Source organism: Monodon monoceros, unplaced genomic scaffold, assembly GCF_005190385.1.
Source record: "Monodon monoceros isolate NGI ecotype Baffin Bay Population unplaced genomic scaffold, NGI_Narwhal_1 Super_Scaffold_11, whole genome shotgun sequence".
Classification (NCBI taxonomy): domain Eukaryota; kingdom Metazoa; phylum Chordata; class Mammalia; order Artiodactyla; family Monodontidae; genus Monodon; species Monodon monoceros.
Genome location: NW_021703767.1, coordinates 11315622 through 11332883, shown reverse-complemented (window position 1 = coordinate 11332883; position 17262 = coordinate 11315622). Strand labels below are relative to the sequence as shown.

At 37.5% G+C, this 17262-nt stretch overlaps 1 protein-coding gene across 3 annotated transcripts in view; it reads left to right on the top strand.

Annotated features, from left to right (window-relative positions):
* ITSN1 (intersectin 1) overlaps positions 1–17262 on the top strand; it is a 231947-nt gene that overhangs the window by 110004 nt on the left and 104681 nt on the right. For all 3 annotated transcript variants that reach the window (XM_029214102.1, XM_029214104.1, XM_029214103.1), the window contains exons 15-16: positions 4322–4409; positions 4544–4683. In XM_029214102.1, the coding sequence (XP_029069935.1) occupies positions 4322–4409; positions 4544–4683 (228 nt within the window). The remainder of the gene's footprint in view (positions 1–4321; positions 4410–4543; positions 4684–17262) is intronic.

Here is a 17262-nt window from a genome sequence, read left to right as displayed (position 1 = left end):
TTTTTTTTTAATATTTATTTATTCATTTGGTTGCGCCAGGTCTTAGTTGTGTCAAGGTCTTAGTTGTGGCAGGCGGGCTCCTCAATTGTGGCATGTGAACTCTTAGTTGTGGCATGCATGTGGGTTCTAGTTCCCTGACCAGGGATTGAACCCGGGCCCCCTGCATTGGGAGCGTGGAGTCTTCACCACTGTGCCACCATAACTTTTTTTTTTTCCAATCTGTACACCTTTTATTTCTTTTTTTGTCTTAACTGTGTTGATTACAACCTCTAGTACTATGTTGAATAGAAGTGGTGAGAGTCTTGTTCTTGATCTTAGGAGCAAAGCATTCAGTCTCTCACCATGAAGTATGATGTTAACTGTAGGGTTTTTTTTGATTGATGCCCTTTTTTTTTTTGCGGTACGCGGGCCTCTCATTGTTGTGGCCTCTCCCGTTGTGGAGTACAGGCTCCGAAAACGCAGGCTCAGTGGCCATGGCTCACAGGCCCAGCCGCTCTGCGGCATGTGGGATCTTCCCAGACCGGGGCAGGAACCCGTGTCCCCTGCATCAGCAGGCGGACTCTCAACCACTGCGCCACCAGGGAAGCCCTGATTGATGCCCTTTGTTAGGGTGAGGGACTTCCCTTTTTTTCCTTGTTTGCTGACAGTTTTGATCATGAATGGGTGTTGAATTGGGTCATATTCTTTATTCCTGCATTTACTGAGATATTTATGTGTTTTTTTTCTCCTTTATTTTTTAATATGGTGATATTTGAATGTTAAACCAACCTTCCATTCTTGGGGTAAACTGTACTTGGTCATGGTGTATTATTGTTTAACAAACATTTTGCTGGATTCAACTTGCTGTTATTAGGGGTCTCTATTGAAATTCTTGAAGGATATTAGTTTATCGATTTCTCATAATGTCCTTGTCTAGCTTTGGTATCAGGGTAATAAATAAGAAACTAAGCTGTAGGGTATTCTTTTCTCTTTTAGTTTCTAAAAATATTTGATGGTAGTCTTTCCTTGATATCTGTGGGGGCACTGGTTCCAAGTTGCCTGGGGATACCAAAATCTGTGGGTCCTCCAAGTCCTTTATGTAAAACGGATAGTACAGTAGTTCTTCCATATTGGCATATTTGAACTGAAATTCGATCCTAGGCTGGTTGAATCCAGATATGGTGGACTGACTGTAGTGGTAGCTACCATTTATCCAAAGCCTGGCATGTGCCAGTGTGCTCAGTGCTAAGACCTTAATGTGGATATTTAATAGAGTCCTACAGTAATCTGGTAAGGGCACTATCATTACTCTCATGTTATACGTGAGAAAGTGAAGGTTCGAGAAGGGAACATTCTAGAATCAGTTTCTGGCATTGAGTTTCTAGCTGGGAAACAGGAATCCAAATTCGAATCCAGATCTATGTGACTTCAAGACTTTACATCCAACCTCAACCTTGACACTACACTGCCTTCCTAGCTAACCCCATCAGCTTGTCTCTTAAAATCCTGTATATTTCTATAAAACTTTCTCTCACCTCCTGGAATAGTTATCTGGTTCCAGTATCAGATCAGTTGGTCCAAATGTGCAGATTAAAGGATTCGGGAGGCTGATTGCACTATGCCATTTTAATATAAGGGACTTCAGCAATCTCAGATTTTGCTCTTGAGAGGATCCTGGAACCAATCCCCCATGGATACTGAGGGTTAACTGTGTTTCTTCCTTAAATTTTTGGTGGCATTCACTAGTGAAGCCTTCTGGGTCTGGAGTCTTGTTTGTGGTAGAACTTTTAATTGCAAAATTTATTCAATAGATATTGACACAAGGCTATTCCAGTTTTCTATTTGTTCTCTGGTCTGTTTTGATAATTTTGTATCTTGCAATGAATTTGAACATTTCATCTCAGTTAACAAATTTATTTGTATAAAATTGTTTATAATATTTTCTTATTATTCTTTGCAAGTCTGTAGTATCTGTAGTGATTTTACTTCTTTCATTCCTGATATTGGGAATTTGTATCTTTTCTCTCCCACTCCAATTCCTCCTCTCCTTCTTCCTTCTCTCCCTCCCCTTTCTCCTTCTCTTCCTCCTCTCCCTTCCCCTCTTCCTCCTCTCCCTTCCCCTCTTCCTGCTTTACTCCATCAATCTAGCTAGGAGCATATTGGGTTTATTGATTGGTTTTTTTTAAAAAAGGTTTTGGTTTTATAGATTTTTTTTTTTCTCTGTGGTGCGTCTGTTTTCTATTTCGTTGACTTAGGCTTCTTATTATTTCCTTCCATCTCTTTATTTTGGGTTTGATTTGCTTTTTTCTAGCCTCGTAAGGAGGAAGCTTAAATTATTGAGTTTGGATCTTTCTCCATTTCTGATAATGTATAACATTTTAAATTATATAATTCCTTCAAAGCATTGTCATAGCCATATGAATATGTTGTATTTTTAAATCCACTCAATTCAAAACCTTTTTTAAAATTTCCTTTGTCATTTCTTTGATGAATTATTTAGAATTATGCTGTTTAGTTTCCAAATGCTTCGATTTTTTTTCCATTTGTCTTATTGATTTCTGATTTATTTATGATATGATCTGTGAACATACTCTGTATGATTTTAACCCTTTTAAGTTTATTGAGACTTATGTTATGGCCCAGCATTTGATCTGTCTTGGTGAATATTCCATGTGCACTTGTAAAGAATGTGTACTCTGTTGAAGTTGGGTAGGGTGTCCTGTAAATGTCAGTCGATCAAGTTGATTCATGATGTCGTTCATGTCTTCTGTGTCCTTACTGATTATCACTGAAGTCCTAATCAATTTGAGATATTAGGATATGATGTATAATGTAAACAGTATCAGAAGTTCACTGCTAGAAATTGTTTGAAAATACTTTAAAATGCATGCACCTTTTAAAAGTGTATTCTTTTCTGTGGTAACTGTTTTTCTGTGTCTTTCATTAACTGTTTATGAGAAGTTTCATAAAATATTCCGTTGAAAATTTAGGAGTGAAGGCCATGTGTTTGTTTATTATCTCACTGAATGCGCTGTGTCCAAACATATTTTTATTATTTAAGATTGATGCTTAGTATATTGTTATTGATAATAAAATACCAATCAAGGTTCCTGAAAAAGTAGTGAAGTTAAAAATAATACATGGTTTGAAGAAAGGCAGGTACATAGTAGGCCATGAGAAATCTGTTTCCTTTCTTTACAGTAATTAGCAAATTCTTGCTCTGCAAATGAGTCAGGTAGCCCTTCATATTGGTTTGACCTATTTTTGAAACTCAGGTAGTCCATTTAAAAGTAACGTTTAAATAAATGAAACAATCTGAGTGATCTGAGCCAGGCTTCATCTTGATCCTTCATTGTTTGTCCTGGTTCAGGAAAGAATCTTTGGGATTGGGTAAGAGGCCTTGCCTTAATTTAGCAAGGAGAACAAGAGGAGAAGCTTAGTTGGCTATGCTTTTTTTGGGAAAATGATCGACTTTTGTATTGTTTTGTTCAAATTTTGGGGGATGGGGGGTATATGTGTTTGTGTGGATTATTCATATGAGAAGATGCTACCAAATCCTCTCCATTGAACTGTATCTACTGTTCAGACATATAGTACACAAAGATTTATTACACACAAGCCAGTCTATATCTAAAGGTGGTTGTTCCAGAAAGGGACTGGTTCTTAGCCTCTAGTGAAAATTTTTAATTGACATTTTAATTTTTTCAAACCAAAAGTTAATACACAGAGATTTTTTTTCTCAAATCAAATTAAAAATAAAAGTCAAATATTCCTTAATAAAGCCTGGAAAATTGTCCTTTTTCTAAAATGTGTAGAAACTATATTGAATAATTTCAGCTGAACTTAGGCAAATACAATTGCTTGTCAAGTCACCCATGAAAACTCCAAATAGGCTTGTACAATGTGGTTTAGCTTTTATCTATGTCAGTTAAAAAACAGTTGGTTCAAGATTTTTGTGTAGCTGTTTAAAATTGCCTCTATCCTGAGTGTTGGACAAACATATATGGCAGCTAAGATTCTAATTGTTAAAAGTCCTTTTTTGATTTCTGTTTCCAACTTCAGGTGTATGGTAATCCAGTTCAACCCTATTAAGGCTCAAAGTTCAGGACAGAACAGTTCCTGTTTAAACTACTGAGTCAGTTTGCAAACAGCAGGGTCACTGCATTTGCATTTGATCCCAGTGCAATTGAGAGATCATTGCTTTCCATTTTCTCTGCTGAGTTGTGAAACCACCCTGACAGTTTCACTGTAGAGGATTCAGGTTGAGATTAGGAGAGTCTTTGAGGGATGAGGAACATGGTGGATTTCTCCATCATTCATTGCTGTGTTCTCTTTCTCCTAGGAGTCTCAGCAAATGCTTGGAAGACTTATTCCAGAAAAACAGATACTCAATGACCAATTAAAACAAGTTCAGCAGAACAGTTTGCACAGTAGGTGTTTTATAAAAGTTGACTTTTTCCCTTTTTACTGGCAATAATTTTCTTAATTGAAATGAGAACGTTAAAAACCATTTTTCCTCACTGCCAGTTTGTTTTTCTTATCTTGCGATGTTTTTCTAAAACAGGAGATTCACTTCTTACACTCAAAAGAGCCTTAGAAGCAAAAGAACTAGCTCGTCAGCAGCTACGAGACCAACTGGATGAAGTGGAGAAAGAAACTAGATCAAAACTACAGGAGATTGATATTTTCAATAATCAACTGAAGGTAACTATTCTGTGTGTGCCTACATGTATGTCTTACTTTTTAATTTCTCTAACTGGCCAGATGATTAGTTGATATTTGATCCCAGGCAGAAAAATTTATTAGGCTGGTTTGTCAGCCTTCATGAAAGCCTTCACATTTACAGATAAACATTAAACAATCTAAGTTGAATTATTCTCCTTTAAAATATAAAAATGAATTTGGCATCTCTAAATTAGGGCTGAGTGAATGGCCCCAACATGACATCTGTCTTTTACCTGAATTACATTTTTACACATCTTCATCCTTTTGTCTGTAGAGAACTACATCAAGTTGAATTTCCAAAAGCTAGGCTCCAAAAGCTTCATCTTTCTTATGTTCTTTGAAGACTACTGAAAAGGAACTGTTGTCTCTTTTAAAACTAAGAATTTTTCTTCCACTTCTTACCTTCAAGGTTGTACTTGAATATAAGTCTTTATTTTGTCACCTCACATTTTAAAATATTATTGTTTAATGGAGTAATTGCTTTTGTCTTTGTGGCAGAAGTGGTGTATGGTTTTGTCATATTTACACAGTAAAACTCAGGAAAATGCCAAAGCTCTTGGGGAATGTAAAAGTCGTTAGATCACAGCCTTTTTCTGATTTGGTGCTTTTGATTTAACTTTAGAACTTTATCATCTTAAGAATGATTATTATCTTGTAATAAAATATATTGGAGTGCAAACAGCTCATTTCCTATCAATAACAATCATATACTGTAGATTTAAGTAGATATTGGCGTTTTTAATCAGTTATGTCCTTATAAAAAATTGGATTTTACACTTGTTTTTCTCAAATATTTTCATTTTCCAACCTAAAATCCTTTATACTTGATTCTGACCAATTTAGCTTTTGACACTAGGAAAAAGTTAAAATCCTATTCTTCATTAGTAGAAATAGAAAAACAAATTAGAAAGCATATTTGAGATTTTTAGTTGACTTTTGAATTGTGATTCTAGGCCAAATTGTCTAGACATTTGAGTTTGAAGTATTTGTACTGTTTTTTCAGAGTAATAAGTAATAAGCTTTTCTCAATTATACAATTCCAGGAAAGTGATCTTAGGGGAAATATTTGAGTAAACTTAGTGTTTGGGGGTTTTTTTTGCTTTCATGCTTACACAGAATATGTATTTGTGTGCATGTGTGTATGTACTATATATTTTTTTTCTATATTCGTACACGTATGATTGTGTCACATGTAAGTATTGGAAGTACAGCTATCAGTTCTCCTTCTCTAGAATAAGTACAGTAGAAACATGTTAACTCTCTTATGACTTGTCACTATTTCAAGCAAAAGGAATATGACACTAGTGCAAGCTTGTAGTCCTTTTTATTTTTTTTATTTTTTATTTTTATTTTTTGTGATACGCGGGCCTCTCACTGTTGTGGCCTCTCCCGTTGTGGAGCACAGGCTCTGGACGCGCAGGCTCAGCGGCCGTGGCTTATGGGCCCAGCCGCTTCACGGCATGTGGGATCTTCCCGGACCGGGGCACGTACCCGTGTCCCCTGCATTGGCAGGCAGACTCTCAACCACTGCGCCACCAGGGAAGCCCTTGTAGTCCTTTTTAATAGTCTCTTGGATTATAAACTGTTAAGTATTCAGGTATCTTCTGAACCCAGGCAGTGCTCTAGATTTCTGCCTTAATCTTAAGATTCCTTTCTATAGAAGTTTGACCCAAAACAAGGTTCACACATTTTAGAAAATAATACTCTGATGAATTCCCTGGCGGTCCAGTGCTTAAGACTCGGCGCTCTCACTGCCAGGGGCCCAGGTTCGATCCCTGGTTGGGAAACTAAGATCCCACAAGCTGCAGTGTGGCAAGAAAGAAAGAAAGAGAGAGAGAGAGAGAGAAAGGGAGGGAGGAAGGAAGGAAGGGGGAAGGGGTATTCTGGTGGATTATTTTTTTCTTTTTTTGGTTGCACTGGGTCTTAGTTCTGGCAGGTGGACTCCTTAGTTGTGGTTCCAGGGCTCCTTAGTTGCAACATGCAAACTCTTAGTTGTGGCATGCATGTAGGATCTTGTTCCCTGACCAGGGATCGAACCCAGGTCCCCTGCATTGGGAAGCACAGAGTCTTATCCACTGCACCACCCGGGAAGTGTCCCTGGTGGGTGATTTTTGATAACGCCTAGATGACTTACACATTATTTTGGCTGTATTTCGGCTATTGGATTACTGTTGTCATTGCTATAGAGAACACCCTTAAAATGTGGTGTTTGTCACTGTTACTGTGTTTAGTTGACTAATGCTGCCTTCAGTATCAGAGAGTTGCTTATACAAAGGCTAATTTTTTAGCCCTTTATTCCACTAGCCCCTTTTCCAAATATACTTATTTTTAAAATAAGAACATTCCTTTCTGTTGTAATTTTTATTTTAGTTTTCCATTATTACTTTAAATTTAAGTCAATATAGAGAGTAAAAAAAAAAATCACAAGCCAGTATGTAGCTATATTGTTTTGTTATTTAAAACTCGTTTGGAGGACTTAGTGACTATATTATGTTACCTGACGGTTATTATTTCTATTATTCCTCTCAAACCTGGTGAGACCAAAGCAGAAACAGTTACATTGAAGAATCAAAAGATTTATAATTTGATTGAGAGAACTCAGAGGCAGATTTAAGTATCCATTGAGTATCTCCTGCCAATTTTTCTTTGTTGTAGTCACCTTGGAGAATATGAAGCTTTTTTTTTTTTCTGACTTTAGAGCATATATTCACTAGCAGCTGTAGTTTCTTGTGATGGACCAAGAGAGCCACATTCTGACCCTTTGGGATTTCTTCCATGTCTCCCTTGATACAGCAGTGCCTTTACAGCATCTTCACTAATGATGCAAAAATTACTTCTACCTTGCTGACAGTGAAACAGTTCAACTGCCCAGTCATTCCACACATCGAATTTAATGGTGTGAATTTGCTCCATCCTAAACCTTCCTCTCCTAAAAGGAAACCAGCCTGGAGAGTAGAGAAAAGAAATTCGGACTTAGTTTTGTTTTATATTCGTATAGAGTGTTCATCTAGAGAAAGAAAGTTTAATTCACTCATTATCAACTAATATGGTGACACTGGAGAAATACCTTATGGAGTGCAAAGTTTTAAAATTAGTTGATTGGAACATTAAACCTATATTCAATGGCTGGCTCCGTAAATGAGGGTTCCGTTTAGCAAAATCCAACTCTTATAGTTCCTTTGATACAAAACTGCTTACAATAAGCCATTCACTTCTTTTGATGCACACTCAAGGTCATGTCCAGTTCCTTAGGGATAAGGTCATGGGAACAATAGCACCCTGCTTTAGCCCAGATTCTTAAGCATAAGACTGGGATTGGGAAGTATAATTATATTTAGTTTCTTGAATGAGAAAGAGTTTAGAGAGCAGGTATGCTTTCTCCTTTTTCTTTTTTTTTTTTTTTGCGGTACGCGGGCCTCTCACTGTTGTGGCCTCTCCCGTTGCGGAGCGCAGGCTCAGTGGCCACAGGCTCCGGACGCGCAGGCTCAGCGGCCATGGCTCACGGGCCCGGCCGCTCCGTGGCATGTGGGATCTTCCCGGACCAGGGCACAAACCCGTGTCCCCTGCATTGGCAGGCGGACTCCCAACCACTGCGCCACCAGGGAAGCCCTTATTCTTTTTTTAATATGCAGACTGGATTAATTCTATCTACCAGGTGTCTAGTTGAGATTCATTCTTTTGAGAATCTCTCCTTTTTTCTTCAAACAAGAACTACACTTATGCCTCCTAATTCAATATCTGATAACCAATGATGGAAATAAGGCATTAATTAAAGAGGAAAACAATTACTTTTGCAGTTAGATTAACAGGTATTTGTTTCATATTGGTAGCAACCCACTGAAAATATAAAGCATACTTCAGTTCTGGGGACGTGTTATTCAGGGCTGTGGAACATAAGGTCTCTAGAATCTTGGACCTTTACATTTCTATCTGATCTCATGGAAATTGAGGACTCTTTTTCTCCTTTTAGAGAAGGCTATTTTTCCATGCATTTTGGTAGATATCTTCCTTATAGATACAATATTTATGTTTTCCAAAATTGATCCCAAGACATAAGTGTCTTTCTAATTTATCACCCAAAGCGAAGAATTACTTAAAAAAGGAAACAGAGGGAATACACTTGGCTTTTGTAGATCTAGCAAAAAGGGGGGAAATGATAGCACTCTGATATTGAAGCTTTTGTGCTCAAATTCCCAATTGATAGATTTTGTATTTTTACGCCTTTTGTGTGAATAGTAAATTTTTGATGATCTAATGAAAAATTTAACCAATGATTTAACCAGGAATAATTGATTTTGTTAGTAATTATTGCCAGGATGAATTAACCCTTCTTGAAGTAGCTTTAATTCAGTGGACCAAATTTGTTTATCAAATTTTCTGCTTTTAAAATGTGTTATATATGCAGCAAATATTTCTCATGCTAAGGAATAAAAAGTCTTCTCATATTCATGGCCTAGAAACATCAATTTAAAATTACTGATTATTGGGACTTCCCTGGTGGTGCAGTGGTTAAGAGTCCGCCTGCCAATGCAGGGGACATGGGTTTGACCCCTGGTCCGGGAAGATCCCACATACCGCAGAGCAACTAAGCCCGTGTGCCACAACTACTGAACCTGTACTCTAGAGCCCGCGAGCCACAGCTATTGAGTCTGTGTGCCACAACTACTGAAGCCTGCGCACCTAGAGCCCATGCTCCGCAACAAGAGAAGCCTGCGCACCGCATCAAAGAGAAGCCCCCGCTCACCGCAACTAGAGAAAGCCTGCATGCAGCAACGAAGACCCAATGCAGCCAAAAATAAAAATAAATTAATTTATTAAAAAAATAAAATTATCACTTATCTATGACTTTTCTCTTTTTACCTTGTTTTACAGGAAAATTAAAGCTCTCGACATTTTTTGGAGAATCTGTCTGCCTTTTAGGCACATAGAATCATTCTGATAGTTATTTTTCTTATATACAGTGCTTAGCTATAGGTGTAAAATTGTGGCTCTAACAAGTGTCAAATACCATTACCAGTAGGGACTTTTTAGATAGCAGCGTTTGACTGCTTGCCTTTGGCAATGTTAGTAGTTACTGTAACAGTTTTCCTTGGCCCTGATAGCTTAATGTTCCATACTTTAAAGACCACTATGATAACAGAGCAGCAACATAAAGTACAGCTTATAGTTTTCAGGGCTCCATTGTCAGCCAAATAAAGAGAATTCAGGCAAAGAGGCTAGATATTGTGTTTCATGTTGGAAAGTTGAGTCCTTGTTGGTTCCCATCTAGTCACTGTGTGCTGGCCAAGTCCTAACATGAATGGGCGTTTACATTGGAGCATTTCTTTCTTCCAGTCAGTGGCGATGCAGGAGGCAGTGTTGTAGTGCCTGGCAGTTCTCCTGGGCAGCGTCATCCACTTAGACTTCTTTCTAAAGGTCTCCATGCTCTACTCAGGCAATGCACATCTTTCTCAAACTAAGAATGGTGAACCATCTGCAGCTCTGTGCTTCAGTTTTCCCTGTGCAGATGAGTCCTCAGTGTCTAAGACAGCATTTACCATGAAGCGCTAATCCTTTTTTATAAAAGTTAATAATGTTTCGTTATTATACATCATTGGAGTATGAGTGAATCTTTCCTCTTGACAAATTGTGTGTGTGTGTGTGATGAAAGCTCTGAACTACAAGCTGGATAAGGTACTGTAGTCTTTATAACAAGCATATTTTAGATCATTGAATTTGCTATGTGGCTGCAAAAATTTGAAAGACAACACTTAGTCATTATTTAGGTTGATATGCAAATTTTCATCATCAGATAGTATAGTCAGTATACTATTCCAAAAGGGGATAGTATTTTATTTCTTAGAAAAATGTATTTAGGACTAATTCAGAATTAAGAATTATATTCCTTAATATATTTGGGAAATCCAGGCTTTGTAAATTGAACACAAGAGGCTGTTAGAAATATAAACTCTGCTTGTAATGATACCTGTCCTAAAAATTGCTCCTAGGAACAGAATTGTTGTTGAAATGAGAATGCCAGTTATAGTAAATAAGGTTCTTGGCTTAACTAAGGCTTTTATGCTCTTGGTTTCAGACACTTGCTTTCATGGCAGCCTCATTCATTTTGAAGGCAGTGAAAGGCAAAATGTTTAGCAACCAGGGGAGAAAAGAAAAGATCTGGAGAAGGAACTGCAGAACAGAATGAGAAGTCAGGAAAAAAATGCATGTGAAGGGAAACAAGGAAGGAAAGAAAAAGATCCAGAAAGAGGAGATGCAGAGACAGCAAGAGAAATCTGTGTGAATTCAAATTACAGTGTTGCTTTCTTATGTTAGTAGATTAATGTTTGGCTGTTCATGGTTTGTTCAAGATTAAATTTTATTTTTACCTCTATGATCCTTTTGAAAAGACCTCTTTTGCACAGAAGTAATAAAATGCTCTAACTCTCATTCAATGTACCTGTGATTGTGGAAACTTTACACAGATTCCTTCAATGTAGAAAAATAATTAGAACACTCCCAAGACTCAAAATAGTTAACAGACATTGTACATCAGATTCTGTTCCATACCAGTAGGCTTGGTGGTTGGTTGAGTTTTTAGTAATAGTGTGGGGTTTTCTTTTGAGGGTTTTCAAAAATACTTAACAAAAGGTGATTTGGGAAAGGGACAAAAGCAGAACTCAAGTCTTTGAAAAAGATGTTTTCTTTTTTTTTTAATTCTCTTCTTTAGCCAACCCAACCCCCTTGACAATTTTATCCTCTAGAATGACATGTATTTAAAACAATGGGATATTGCTTTGTAAATAAAGTTGAGACATTTGGGGTAAACAGATTTTTCAGGACAAAATGGAGTCCGTTTTCTCCTTTTGGGAATATATGGGTGTCTAGCAAAGGCTCTTGGGAGACATCGGAAAAGATTCTTAGTTAGCTATTTCTATTGCAGAAACCACAGGGTTTTCTAGTTCTTCTCCCGTTTTTTGTTCACCTATCGCCTCACCCTTCACAGACACATGCACATACACGCTGCCCAATTCATCCCTCTTTGGCTCTTCTATAGCACTTATGATACATTCACTGCCGCCTTGTGCCGTGGGGCGTTGGACTTACTATCTGGTTGAATTATGACTACAGATTTAGAAGTAATATTTAAGCATGTTTTTAAATGTTAGTATACCCCTTTTCGGAATTTAAATAACCAATCAATATTTTTTTATACTCCTCTGATTTTTCTTGCATCAAGAATGAATACATTTTCTAATTTTGCAATAATGGAATATCAGTTTACCTTGATATGGGTAAAATTTCTCTTTTGAAATGGTCATTTTTCAGATTTTTCCACACAGATAGGAGTTCCCCTCTCTTCGTTGGGTTTGTTGATTGGCTTTCTTTAATAACTTTCCATTTGTTTCACAACCACTTAATTGGGATAAGTTACTATATTTAAAGACTCAAAAGTCCTTTTAAAAATTCTGATATTGTGTGCTACACAATATCCCTGGGTGAGAAGTAAAGTGATGTTTATTTGTACAAAAGCACGCCTATCTGTAAAATCTGTAACTTCCCCTCTCCCCCTAACATTTGTATAGAAACGGGACAGTTTACAAGGCATTTCCTTCCATATGGAGTCATTTGTTTGCTCTTCATAGCGCCTTCCCTTTGCTGTAGGTAGGACAGGTACTACCTCCCAAGTCTTGCAGATGAGTAAACAGAGGCTTAGAGAAGGACCTGCCAATTGCACTCTTCCTTTATCAAGCTGACTCCCAGGGACAAGAGGGTCTGGAGGCTTTGAGATTTCTGCCATTTATTGAAGTTTTTTGTGGAAGCCAGGAAAGATTCAAGCTGAGTGTCCTGGGTGGAGTGTGGGGGAAAAAAATAAATAAAAGCACTTCTGCTTCTAACTTTCTGTAGGTATTAGGTCTAGACAAAACAAACACCTGCAATTTCTGTTGCTGGTAACTAAATTAATTTCCTAAGAGTTCCATTTAATATTAACAGTACCAAGACTGTTGTAAATAGGAGATGTGTCCTCCACAGTTTTATTTTGATTTATAGTGTTGAGTTCATGAATTTCTAGTAATTAATCAAGGTATGTTTGGTTTTGTGTTTCTTTTCCAAGAGATAGCCTGAGGCAAAAACCAGAAGCAGTGTAATCCTTCAGAAAAGTTAGATGACCAAATTAGCAATATATTCTCATTAACTGCTAGTCTTTTTAAGCACCCCCCCCCCCCGCCCATTGCTCGCTCATTTTTTTTCTCTCTTCACAAACCTTTATGCAATGTCATGTTTCTGAAAAGGAAAGCCATACATATTGTTCAGGTGGATACTTCTTTTTTTGACTTTTATTTTATTATTTCTTTATACAGCAGGTTCTTCTTAGTTATCTATTTTATACATATTAGTGTATATATGTCAATCCCACTCTCCCAATTCATCCCACCACCACCCCCTTCACTTTCCCCCCTTGGTGTCCATATGTTTGTTCTGTACATCTGTGTCTCTATTTCTGCCTTGCACACCAGTTCATCTATACTATTTTTCTAGATTCCACATATATGTGTTAATATACAATATTTGTTTTTCTGTTTCTGACTTACTTCACTCTGTGTGACAGTCTCTAGGTCCATCCACATCTCTACAAATGACCCAATTTCGTTCCTTTTTATGGCTGAGTAATATTCCATTGTATATATGTACCACATCTTCTTTATCCATTCGTCTGTTGATGGGCATTTAGGTTGCTTCCATGACCTGGCTATTGTAAATAGTGCTGCAATGAACATTGGGGTGCATGTGTCTTTTTGAATTATGGTTTTGTTGGGGTATATGCCCAGTAGCGGAATTGCTGGGTCATATGGTAATTCTATCTTTAGTTATTAAGGAACCTCCATACTGTTCTCCATAGTGGCTGTATCAATTTACATTCCCACCTATAGTGCAAGAGGGTTCCCTTTTCTCCACACCCTCTCCAGTATTTGTTTGTAGATTTTCTGATGATGCCCATTCTAACTGGTGTGAGGTGATACCTCATTGTAGTTTTGATTTGCATTTCTCTAATAATTAGTGATGTTGAGCAGCTTTTCATGTGCCTCTTGCCTCTCTTTATGTCTTCTTTGGAGAGATGTCTATTTAGGTCTTCTGCCCATTTTTTGATTGGGGTGTTTGTTTTTTTAATATTGAGCTGCATGAACTCTTTATATATTTTGTAGATTAATCCTTAGTCCATTGATTTGTTTGCAAATATTTTCTCCCATGCTGAGGGTTGTCTTTTCGTTTTGTTTATAGTTTACTGTGCAAAAGCATTTAAGTTTCATTAGGTCCCATTTCTTTATTTTTGTTTTACTTTCCATTACTGTAGGAGGTGGGTCTAAAAGATCTTGCTGTGATTTATGTCAAAGAGTGTTCTTCCTATCTTTTCCTCTAAGAGTTTTATAGTGTCCAGCCATATACTTAGGTCTTTAATCCATTTTGAGTTTATTTTTGTGTATGGTGTTAGGGAGTGTTCTGATTTCATTCTTTTATAAGTAGCTGTCCAGTTTTCTCAGCACCACTTACTAAAGAGGCTGTCTTTTCTCCATTGTATATCCTTGCCTCCTTTGTCATAGATTAGTTGACCATAGGTGCATGGGTTTATCTCTGGGCTTTCTATCCTGTTCCATTGATCTATATTTCTGATTTTGTGCCAGTACCATATTGTCTTGATTACTGTAGCTTTGTAGTATAGTCTGAAGTCAGAGAGTCTGGTTCCTCCAGCTCTGTTTTTTTCCCCTCAAGATTGCTTTGGCTATTCGGGGTCTTTTGTATCTCCATACAGATTTTAAGATTTTTTTGTTCTAGTTCTGTAAAAAATGCCACTGGTAACTTGATAGGGATTGCACATTGAATCTGCAGATTGCTTTGAGGTAGTCATTCTCACAGTATTGATTCTTCCCATGCAAGAATATGGTATATCTCTCCATCTGTTTGTGTCATCTTTGATTTCTTTCATCAGTGTCTTATAGTTTTCTGAGTACAGGTCTTTTACCTCCTTAGGTAGGTTTATTCCTAGGTATTTTATTATGTTTGCTGCAATTGTGAATGGGATTGTTTCCTTAATTTCTCTTTCTGATCTTTCATTGTTAGTGTATAGGAATGTAAGGAATTTCTGTGCATTAATTTTGTATCCTACAACTTTACCAGATTCATTGATTAGCTCTAGTAGTTTTCTGGTGGCATCTTTAGGATTCTCTATGTATAATATCATGTCATCTGCAAACAGTGACAGTTTTACTTCTTCTTTTCCAATTTGTATTCCTTTTATTTCTTTTTCTTCTCTGATTGCCGAGGCTAGGACTTCCAAGACTATGTTGAATGATAGTGGCGAAAGTGGACATCCTTGTCTTGTTCCTGATTTTAGAGGAAATGCTTTCAGTTTTTCACCATTGAGAATGATGTTTGCTGTGGGTTTGTCTTATGTGGCCTTTATGATGTTGAGGTAGGTTCCCTCTATGCCCACTTTCTGGAGAGTTTTTATAATAAATGGGTGTTGAATTTTCTCAGAAGCTTTTCTGCATCTATTGAGATGATCATATGGTTTTGTTTCGTTTTTGTTTTTGTTTTTGTTTTTGCGGTAAGTGGGCCTCTCACTGTTGTGGCCTCTCCCATTGCGGAGCACAGGCTCTGGACGCGCAGGCTCAGTGGCCATGGCTCACGGGCCCAGCTGCTCCACGGCATGTGGGATCTTCCCAGACTGGGGCACGAACCCATGTCCCCTGCATCGGCAGGCGGACTTTTAACCACTGTGCCACCTGGGAAGCCCAATCCTTTGGTTTTTATTCTTCAACTTGTTAATATGGTGTATCCCATTGATTGATCTGTGTATGTTGAAGAATCCTTGCATCCCTGGGATAAATCCCACTTGATCATAGGGTATGTTCCTTTTAATGTGTTGTTGGATTCTGACTGCTAGTATATTGTTGAGGATTTTTGCATCTATATTCATCAGTGATATTGGTCTGTAATTTTCATTTCTTCTAGTATCTTTGTGTGGTTTTGGTATCAGCGTGATGGTGGCCCGGTAGAGTTTGGGAATGTTCCATCCTCTGCAATTTTTTGGAGGAGTTTGAGAAGGATGGGTGTTAGCTCTTCTCTAAATGTTTGATAGAATTCATTGTGAAGCCATCTGGTCCTGGACTTCTGTTTGTTGGAAGATTTTTAATCACAGTTTCGTTACTTGTGATTGGTCTGTTCATATTCTCTATTTCTTCCTGGGTTAGTCTTGGAAGGTTATACCTTTCTAAGAATTTGTCCATTTCTTCCAGGTTGTCCATTTTATTGGCATAGAGTTGCTTGTAGTAGTCTCTTATGATGCTTTGTATTTCTGTGGTATCCATTGTAACTTCTCCTTTTTCATTTCTAATTTTGTTGATTTGAGCCCTCTCCCTCCTTTTCTTGATGAATCTGGCTAAAGGTTTATCAATTTTATCTTCTCAACGAACCATCTTTTAGTTTTATTGATCTTTGCTATTGTTTTCTTTCTTTCTATTTCATTTATTTCTGCTCTGATCTTTATGATTTCTTTCCTTCTGCTAACTTTGGTTTTGTTTGTTCTTCTTTCTCTATTTCCTTTAGGTGTAAGGTTAGATTGTTTATTTGAGATTTTTCTTGTTTCTTCAGGTAGGATTGTATTGCTATAAACTTCCCTCTTAGAACTCTTTTTGCTGCATCCCATAGGTTTTGGATCATCATGTTTTCATTGTCACTTGTCTCTAGGTATTTTTTGATTTCCTCTTTGATTTCTTCAGTGATCTCGTGGTTATTTAGTAACATATTGTTTTTTTTTAACATCTTTATTGGAGTATAATTGCTTTACAATAGTGTGTTAGTTTCTGCTTTATAACAAAGCGAATCAGTTATACATATACATATGTTCCCATATCTCTTCCCTCTTGCATCTCCCTCCCTCCCACCCTCCCTATCGCACCCCTCTAGGTGGTCACAAACCACCGAGATGATCTCCCTCTGCTATGTGGCTGCTTCCCACTAGCTATATATTTTATATTTGGTAGTGTATCATATGTCCATGCCACTCTCTCACTTTGTCACAGCTTACCCTTCCCCCTCCCCATATCCTCAAGTCCATTCTCTAGTAGGTCTGCATCTTTATTCCCATCTTAACCCTAGGTTCTTCATGACCTGTTTTCTTTTCTTAGATTCCATATATATGTGTTAGCCTACTGTATTTGGTTTTCTCTTTCTGACTTACTTCACTCTGTATGACACACTCTAGGTCCATCCACCTCACTACAAATAACTCAATTTTTTTCTTTTTATGGCTGAGAAATATTCCATTGTATATATGTGCCACAATTTCTTTATCCATTCATCTGTTGATGGACACTTAGGTTGCTTCCATGTCCTGGCTATTGTAAATAGAGCTGCAATGAACATTGTGGTACATGACTCTTTTTGAATTATGGTTTTCTCAGGGTATATGCCCAGTAGTGGGATTGCTGGGTCATATGGTAGTTCTATCTGTAGTATTTTAAGGAACCTTCATACTGTTCTCCATAGTGGCTGTATCCATTTACATTCCCACCAACAGTG